The sequence below is a fragment of the Anabrus simplex genome, chromosome 3 (genome assembly GCF_040414725.1).
Source record: "Anabrus simplex isolate iqAnaSimp1 chromosome 3, ASM4041472v1, whole genome shotgun sequence".
Taxonomy (NCBI): domain Eukaryota; kingdom Metazoa; phylum Arthropoda; class Insecta; order Orthoptera; family Tettigoniidae; genus Anabrus; species Anabrus simplex.
Window position 1 is genome coordinate 262396562 of NC_090267.1, and position 9779 is coordinate 262406340.

Sequence of the window (9779 nt, forward strand, 5' to 3'; positions counted from 1 at the left end):
ATCATTTATTTTAATTTATTTTAAACGGTTTGCCATGGCTTTTTCTGCAAATGCGAGGCAAAGTTTCTTCATAAAACATTCAGATTTACATAGCATAATCCTAAAGACTATTGCAAAAACCATAATCAAATACAGTACATATTAAATGTTGGTAATATTTCTTTCTCTCTCTCTTTTTTTCTTTCAGGGATCTCTGGTGATCATCAATGGCTGAGGTGGAACTAGTATTGAGAGATTTGCCCTTGAAAATACAAACTGCCAGCCTAAAGGAGAGGAAGTTAGTTTTGGAGAATGTTACATCTGTCTTGGCAACTGAAGGGGTAACAGAAAATGTTGTCAGAGGAATATGTAAACTACTTGAACTCACTCTTCCACGTTATAGGGATAGCAAGTCTCAGAGTTATGTAAGGAACACTATTGCAACCCTTGTTGTATACCATGGAGACTGGGCCCTGAAACATCTTACTGAAACCTTAGGTGAAGTAGCTGAGAGATACAAGACGCTCACACCAACAAGTAATACTTCTCATAGCGGTCTCTATGCACTGAAATGGTCATGTGTTCTTATTCTTAATGCCACTAAATATTGTTCAGACAATGTGAAATTGGACTTCCAAAGACTTATTGATACACAAGCACTTCTTCTTCTCATAACAGTTGCTGCCAGAAATGTGAAGAAGATCGCCAAAGCTTACAAATTAATGTGTTCAGTGTGGACTTGTTGTGCTGAAATGTACGTTCATGCTATGTCTTCTATTCAGGCTACCAGTCATAAGATTGTGTTTGGTGCATACCTCATTCGATATCTCAAGGACACAAACCAAGCCCACCTTATTGACTTCAAGACTAGATTATTAGAAGATTTCATAAAGGTAATATTTGGTAGCAAAGTGGAACCTCCACTGTATGTAATTCAAGAGTCATACCCATTGTTAACAGAGATCTCCCGCATGGAATTTGAACGTAGCATTCTGCCAGCCATGCTTAAGGGTCTGTTACGCAGTCCAGAGATAATGTTGGGTTGTATAGGACTGGTTCTCGAAGGACTCTCTCTTGATGTTGGTCAGTATGCAGTGGATATTGGAAAGAAATTGGCAACTCATCTTCAGTCACACCAAGATCTGGCTCGAGATCAATCTGCTGCTGCATTTGTGTCTTTGGCTAAGAAGTGTAGTGATGTCATGGCCTTGCAGGAATTATTAGGTATACTCTTTGAAGCTTACAACAAGCTTACAGTAGCTGCTCAGAAAGCTAGTGTTCTGCAAGCTGCAGGCAATATGAAGCATAGTGGTGTTCCTGAAGAACAAAGAGAGATGTTGGCTGTGTTTGCTACTCAATATTTCATACCTGTTTTGAACTCTGAAGTTCATGAAAAGACTTTGCTAATTGCTTTAGAAATGCTATCCTTATGGTGTTCAGATTTCATTAATACAGTCCCTACAATACTTCTGGATTGTTTAAGGAATGGTCCAAAGCTGAAAACTTGCACATGTTCAGTTCGTACTGCTTACATCAAGTGCATATCATCTTGTTTCCATGGAAAGATGCTATCTCAGAGTGTAGAGTTCTTTCCTTTCCTAGCCACAAGCATTGAGAAAGCCATCGCAGAGCCAGCTCAGGCACCAGTAATTACAGAGGCTCTGTCAGCTGTCTGTTTTCTTCTTAGAATATCTTCTGATGTTGAAATCGACCAGCAGATGACAGCTAAGTTGAATACCATTTTAGATGTAGACAAGGAGCTGTTTGTTGCTGAGAAGTTCCTAACTTGTGCCTCAGAGGATGCACTTAGTGATGTCTTGGAACTCTGTGAGTACTTATTCCTTCATAAACCCAGTGTCATCAATGGAAAAATGCAAAAGTTTCATAGGGCTGTCATTTTTTGCCTAACTCATACCTCTTCTCGTGTTCGCCAACTATTTCTTTCTCGAGTTCAAAGACTCCTGTCTTCTTTGAATGATGTCCAGTTGACTGTGTGCCTAATAAAGGAATATGATCAGGTTCTGAAAAGTGCAAAGATCATAAATGATGGCTTGGAAGGAAAGAATAAGAATGGAGTTGAAACATGTTTTGGAGCAGTAATAAATGCCAAAGTGTTAGTAGAATGCATTGTAACATTACTCTCTGGTGAAAACAAGGATCTGCAAAGTTGTAAACAGTTGGCACTGGAAACCTTGGTTTGTAGCCACCATCCTGTTATTTTCTCATCAGCATCAAATGTGTGGTTTAAACTGCTAAAACACACCGGACAGGATCCTAAAATGTTTATGCATGAATATGCTCATGAAATAAATTGCCTTGTGCTCGATAATTATGATGCCAGTCCCAGCTTGGAGAACTGCCTGCAGACTATTGCCAGCCTAAACCCTCACGGCATTATGACTCCTGTAATAAATATAGTCAAGCAGTATTTAGATGATCCACAAGTTCTTGCTGTGACAAAGGAAGAATACTTGATATATCTTACCCCAGAAGATGAAATGCTTAATAGGAGTGTGTCATCTGAGAAACAAAACGAACATGGTTTGAAACCCAACAACATAAAACAAAATTGTAAAGCATATGAACAGCTGGAGGAATTGCAATCACGATTGCTGTCACATGATAAGAAAAAAAGGAGACCTCACAAAGACCGCAATCTTACTCAGAAACAGAAAGAGGATTTAGAATGTCGGCTTTCTAAGGAGAGAGCTGTTAGAAGCCGCCTCTCTGAGATCTATAAAAATATCTGTCAGGCTGTTTCAATGGTCCGTGCCCTTATGATAGGAAATGGAGTACAGTTATCATGTTACTTCAGTGAACTCTTGCCATTAATTTTGAAAGGTGTGCAGTCGCATCTGGTTGGACCACTGTTATCCAACTTGTTCATGGAACTTCGGAAATGTGTCTTTGTAGGCCACACAGGTGACCTTGTTGCCCACAAAACACTTGAGATACTCAGAGGGGAAAGCAGCAGTAATATTCTCCATATAATACGTTTGTTACACAATCTCACAGCTCCAGCATTCACTTACGTTTTCCCACTAATTCAGGAAGTGCTGTCTTCATCTCATGATAAAGATGTGATTCTGGCCGGAGTTCAGTTAATTTCAGAGCATGCTCAAATGAGAGAAGTGAATGAAACAGACTTGTGTCATCCTCGCTTGTTACCAAGGAAACAGATGTTTGAACTTCTCATAGATGTTATCTCAAATTCTATAAGCTCTGCTCGTATCCGAGCAGCATTGGCATTACAGGAAGTTGCAATCTCTGGATCAGGTCGTACTGGCTGTGCCCTAGCTTCTCCTGAGGAGATAGAGTGCTTGCTTCTTGCTGTACAGAGTGAATGTGGAGCAGTGCGAGAAGCTGCTCTTAGGGCTCTTATTACGATGAAGAATGCAATTCCTTCCTCTGAGGAAAATTATGAGCTATACATTCAGCTTGGGAAGAGAATATGGGTAGCACGCTGTGATGTATCAGAAGAAAACAGAACATTGGCCCTGCAGCTTTGGGAAGCAGCAAAGCTGGAAATATCACCATTCATGTGGGAGTTACTTATTGGAGATATCAAACATCCAGTGAATGATATACAACAAGCTGCAGCACAAGCATTGGCTGAGCTACTTAGTGAGGATACCAGCCTCATAACTGGTGTTCTGAATAATTTGCTTGATATATACCTCCAAAATCAGGCACTTGTGCCAGAAAAGGTAGACGAGTTTGGGCATGTTATTGAGCAGGCCATTGATGTGTGGGAGCCACGCAGTGGTGTTGCTCTGGCTTTGACTCAACTTGCTCCCTACCTGTCTCAGAAATCAGTGTCAAGTCTTGTTAGATTTTTTGTTTCCACAGGACTTGGAGACAGGAATGCTCATGTCAGAAAGAACATGTTGGCTACTGCTCTTGCTGTTCTTAACATCCACGGAAGAGAAACTGTTGATGATCTTCTCCCTCTCTTCGAAGAATTTCTCGACAAAGCTCCAGATTGTGCAAGTTTAGATCCTACTCGCCAGGCTGTTGTGTTACTTATGGGTTCATTAGCTAGACATCTCAACAAGGAGGATCCTAGAATCATGCCTATTGTTCATAAACTTCTTGAAGCTCTGTCAACTCCATCTCAGCAAGTTCAGGAAGCAGTGGCAATGAGTCTACCACCTCTGGTGCCAGCAATCAGGGATACTGCTCCTTATCTGGTTCAAAATTTACTCAAACAGTTGTTGGAATCTGAAAATTATGGGGATAGAAAAGGCGCAGCTTATGGGTTAGCTAGTTTAGTGAAAGGAATGGGTATATTGACCCTGAAGCAGCTTGATATTATGACAACATTAATGAACGCCATCCAAAATAAAAAGAATCAACGTCACAGAGAAGGTGCTTTATTTGCTTTTGAAATGCTGTGCAACACATTAGGTAGATTGTTTGAGCCCTACATAGTTCACATCTTACCTCATCTATTAGTTTGTTTGGGTGATGGCAATCAGTATGTTCGTGATGCAGCTGATGAAACATCTCGTGTAGTCATGAGCCGACTCTCATCCCATGGGGTGAAATTGGTACTCCCTTCCCTCCTTGCTGCCCTGGAAGAAGATTCATGGAGAACCAAGACGGGTTCCATTGAGTTGTTGGGAGCTATGGCCTTTTGTGCTCCCAAACAGTTGTCATCGTGCCTGCCAAGTATTGTCCCTAAGTTGATTGAAGTATTGAGTGATTCTCATGTTAAAGTACAGAAGGCGGGGGCACAAGCATTGAAGCAGATTGGCTCTGTGATTAGAAATCCTGAGATTCAGTTGCTAGTTCCAACCCTGCTAGAAGCTTTGCAGGATCCATCCCACCGAACAGCAACGAGTTTACAGACACTCTTGGACACACAGTTTGTTCATGTTATTGATGCTCCTTCTTTGGCTCTTATTATGCCAGTTGTTCAGCGGGCCTTCATGGATAGGTGTACCGAAACCCGTAAGATGGCTGCCCAGATAATAGGAAATATGTATTCTCTTACAGATCAGAGGGATCTCACTCCCTACTTGCCAACAATTATCCCAGGTCTGAAATCTTCTCTGTTAGACCCTGTACCAGAAGTACGGAGTGTGTCAGCTCGTGCTCTTGGAGCCATGGTACGAGCAATGGGCGAATCAAGTTTTGAGGACTTACTTCCATGGCTCATGGTGACTCTTACATCCGAGTCAAGTTCTGTAGATCGATCTGGTGCAGCTCAGGGTCTAAGTGAAGTCGTATCAGGCTTAGGTGCAGATAAATTTCACAAAATTATGCCTGAAATTATAAGCACTGCAGAGCGAACAGACATAGCACCTCACGTGAAGGATGGCTATATTATGATGTTCATATACATGCCAGCTGCTTTTCCTATTGAGTTCACTCAGTACATTTGTCAGATCATAAATCCCATTCTTAAAGCTCTAGCAGATGAAAATGAATATGTGCGTGATACAGCTTTGAAAGCTGGTCAGAGAATTGTTAATCTCTATGCTGATACAGCTATTACATTGCTCTTGCCAGAATTGGAGAAAGGGTTGTTTGATGAAAACTGGAGAATTCGGTACAGTTCTGTGCAGTTACTAGGAGATCTTCTCTACAGAATCTCTGGAGTTTCTGGAAAGATGAGCACACAAACCGCTGATGAAGATGATAACTTTGGTACAGAACAGTCACACCGTGCTATCCTGGACATTTTGGGTGCAGAACGTAGAAATCGTGTTCTGGCTGGGCTCTACATGGGTAGATCTGATCTTGCTTTGATGGTGAGGCAAGCTGCTCTTCATGTTTGGAAAGTAGTTGTCACCAACACTCCCCGCACTCTTCGTGAAATACTGCCCACATTGATCACCTTGCTACTAAGTTGTCTTGCCAGTGCCAGTTATGACAAGAGACATGTTGCTGCAAGAACATTAGGAGATTTAGTGAAAAAGCTTGGTGAACGTGTTCTTCCAGAAATCATTCCTTTTCTTGAAGACGGTCTTAAATCACCTCAAGTTGATCAGCGCCAAGGTGTCTGTATAGGTCTATCTGAGATTATGGGTGCAACAAACAGAGAAATGGTTCTAACATTTGTGAACAGTTTAGTACCTACTGTCCGGAAAGCTTTATGTGATCCATTACCAGAAGTTAGGCAAGCAGCTGCAAAAACATTTGATCACCTTCACACGACAGTTGGTGTTCGGGTATTGGATGATATCTTACCGGGAATGTTGAAGAGTTTGAATGATCCAGATCCAAGGGTGAGTGAGCCAGCTCTAGATGGTCTTCGCCAAGTGATGGCTCTGAAGTCTCGTGTAGTGCTACCGTATCTTGTGCCGCAGCTAATTGGTCAGACTCACATCAGTACGAAAGCTCTGTCTGTTTTAGCATCAGAAGCTGGTGAGGCACTCACTCGGTATTTGGATAAAATTTTGCCTGCTCTTCTGACTGCGGTGTATAACAGTAAAGGCTCTCCACAAGAAGTTCAAGAGTTGGATCATTGCCAAGCAGTGGTTTTGTCGATTCTAGATGAAGCTGGTGTACAAGCATTGGTCGATCATCTGCTGGAATCTTCACGTCGCGGTTGTGTTGGCATGCGGCTGGCTTCACTCACTCTACTTTGCACTTTCTGCAAGTTCACACGTGCTGACTACTCACAGTGTGTACCACGTTTATTTAGAGGATTAATTCCCTTGTTTACAGATTCTTGTCCAGAAGTATTACTAGTAACGTGGGAGTGTCTCAGTGCTGTAACCAAAACCTTAGATCCATCTCAGCTATCTTCACATGTTCTCACTGTACGCCAGGCCATCTCATTTGCTGCTAGTGATCTGAAAGATGGAGCCCTTCTTCCTGGGTTCTGCCTTCCCAAAGGAATCACACCTATTTTGCCAATATTTCGAGATTCAATCCTGAATGGTTTACCTGAACTTAAAGAACAGGCCACTCAAGCTCTAGGAGAAGTGATTCTTCTTACGAGCAGTGAAGCTCTGCAACCATCGGTTGTACATATCACAGGGCCTCTCATCCGTATTCTTGGAGATCGTTTCAATGCTAGTGTAAAAATAGCCGTGTTGGAGACCTTGGCATTGCTTCTAGCGAAAGTTGGTGTTATGCTGAAACAATTCCTGCCCCAGTTACAAACAACTTTTCTGAAAGCTCTTGTTGATTCAAATCGCCAGGTGCGCATTAAGGCTGCCAGTGCACTTGGCCACTTGATTGTTATTCACACTAGAGCAGACTCCCTCTTTATGGAAGTGCTAAGTGGTTTACGCTCAGCAGAAGATCCCGCTTTCAGAGATACAATGCTTCATGCTTTGCGGGTTGTGATCACGACAGCTGGTGACAAGATGACAGAAGCAGTGCGCAAATCTGTGCATTCGACTTTGATTAGTTTGCTAGTCCTCCCCGACGACACTGGCCGTGCTGCTGCAGCTGGTTGTTTGGGTGCTCTGTGTCGCCACCTGTGTGCACAGCAGCTGCAGACCACTCTTAATGACCATCTTCTGTGTGACGATTCTTCACAGGATGGAATCCTGCGTCATGGCCGCAGTACTGCTCTATATGTTGCCCTTAAGGAAGCAGCCCCCATATTGTACACTACCGAGTATAAAGAACAGATACACAGCATTATTCTTGGTTATCTTGCTGCAGATCGTGTGTTGATACTTATGAATGGTGTCAGAGCTTGCACTTACCTCTTCCAGCATGTGATGTTATCTAACGTGTGTGTTCCACAACTGTTGATGGGGCCTTTTGTCAAGACAATGAACAACAACAACAACCAGGTGAAAATACTAGTGGCAAGAAGTTGCTCCTTTTTGGCCAAGACTGTACCACCACAGCAAATGGCTACTGATGTCCTCCGTCCTCTCATTCCCATGTTAGTTAATGGAACCAAAGAAAAGAACACATTTGTTAAAGCAAACAGTGAGAGTGCTCTAGTGTCGGTTCTCAGATTGAGACATGGAAGAGATATGCAGCAGCGATGTTTAGACATGTTGGATGTGGGTGCTAGAGAGGCCCTTGCTGATGTCATTTGCAAGGTAGCAAATCAACAGGAGGGCAAGGATCAGGATTTGGATGAAACTTTATTGACTTGACAATTTGTTGCATTCACTGTCAGAGACTTTATGTTGCAAGTGGTTCAAGCATATGGACAATTCCAGTTCCCAGCAGATGTGTTTAAAAGTGAGAGTGCTGGTCCTTTTACTTATGCCAGAGTGATAAAAATGTCCACAAAAGAACTAGATATTAAGTTGACTATGAAGTTATGTTTTTTGTGTTAATATTCAATAATGTGGCAAAAACTTCATTCAAGTATGTGCCGTACTCAAAGTGAATTATTCATTGTAAACAATTTTTACTTTTGCTATATTCAAATATCAGTTTGGGAGTTCAGTAGCATCAATTGATAAGTATTTTAAGGTAATGTTATAGTGTTGACTTGCATAGTGTTTGTAAGTGGTCACAACTACCCTGTTTATTAAAAATAAATATAAATTTTGAATGAAACCTGTCATAACTGATAATTTCTGTGAGGTAACAAATAAATTTTCCCTATCAACAATGTGCTTTTCTCTCCTTTCCTAACTTAATACCTCTCTCCATTTTTTTCTTTTCTGAGCAATGTAGTTTCATCCTTGTCATATCACCCATTTTCTACCCAAAATATATTGATTCTGTATATTACTGTGGGCAGTAGTTAACTGATGATGGTAAAGGCACTGCAGAATTGAAGTTTCACATTGTACAAGCCAAGGCTGCTTTATGCAAAAATATACATATTTTTGCACCAGTAAGTTAAGTCTTTACACACAAATTAGATTGTTACACACATTTGTATGGACTGATGCAGGGGTTCAAATAAGCACAGAATGTTTAGAGGCCTGCCAGAAATTCTACAGGCCCACTTTCCTTACCTTATTTACTCCTTACAGAAACTCTGGCATGATTTCTTGAGAAACCAGTTTTGAATTAATTTTTTCAAGCCAATCAATTTTTTCTAACCAAGTCTCTTGCATTTGTCTTGGCCTAAAATCTCTTTCACTCTTTGTTAGGCCTACCTACACTACTGGTGGAGTACTGTCGACTGGAATCACCGTATATTTTCCATTTGTTGATTGATGATTTGTGTACTCAGCGTATTGAAAACACTAACATGACGAACGTCACATGGTATATTTTCTTTTGATGCACTACTACAGTCAGTTCTTACTATTTCATCAGAAATTTTTGTCATTTCCCTAAAAAAAAGGAGGAAAAAAGTTTTTTATATGTGATATACCGCTGGTTACAGAAACAAACTCATTATACGTAACTTGTTAAACAAAATTCACAAATGAGAGACAGCAGACAACTATATACAAAAGAAGCAACGTCGCCTGCTCGCTGACTCCAGTACGCACTCACTGATGAACCAAGATTTTTAGTGAAAAAAATGATTTAGTGTATCTGGTCATACATGCTTATCTGATATTTCTGGTCATGTGTGATGTTAGTGCATCATATATACATCTATAAGAGGGAACTGTGCTTCATTAGCAGCTTTCTGGCAGTGTTTGTGACACTGTGGCATGTATTGAGTGTGGGTTGGTGTTGTCTGCTGAATTTATGATCGTTTGATATTGGTTTTTAAGATAAGTCTTCTGCGTCTTTTATGCCGTAGGCGTTAGTCATCTTATTTTGTCTCCAATCCATAGATAACACTACTAGACCCCCTAAGAGAGACACTCGACATATTTATTTACTGCATTTGCATTTGCCCTAAGTGCCAGCCATTTTTATTTGCCATCTATGCCATGGAAACCATGACAAAGACGGGCACT

General features: G+C 41.2%; 1 protein-coding gene across 1 annotated transcript; it reads left to right on the top strand.

Annotated features, from left to right (window-relative positions):
- Positions 1-206: 206 nt before the first annotated feature.
- LOC136867207 (stalled ribosome sensor GCN1-like) lies at positions 207-8424 on the top strand. Its single transcript, XM_067144337.2, has one exon. The coding sequence runs from the start codon at positions 207-209 to the stop codon at positions 8052-8054; it is 7848 nt and encodes a 2615-aa protein (XP_067000438.2). The 3' UTR covers positions 8055-8424.
- Positions 8425-9779: the final 1355 nt, after the last annotated feature.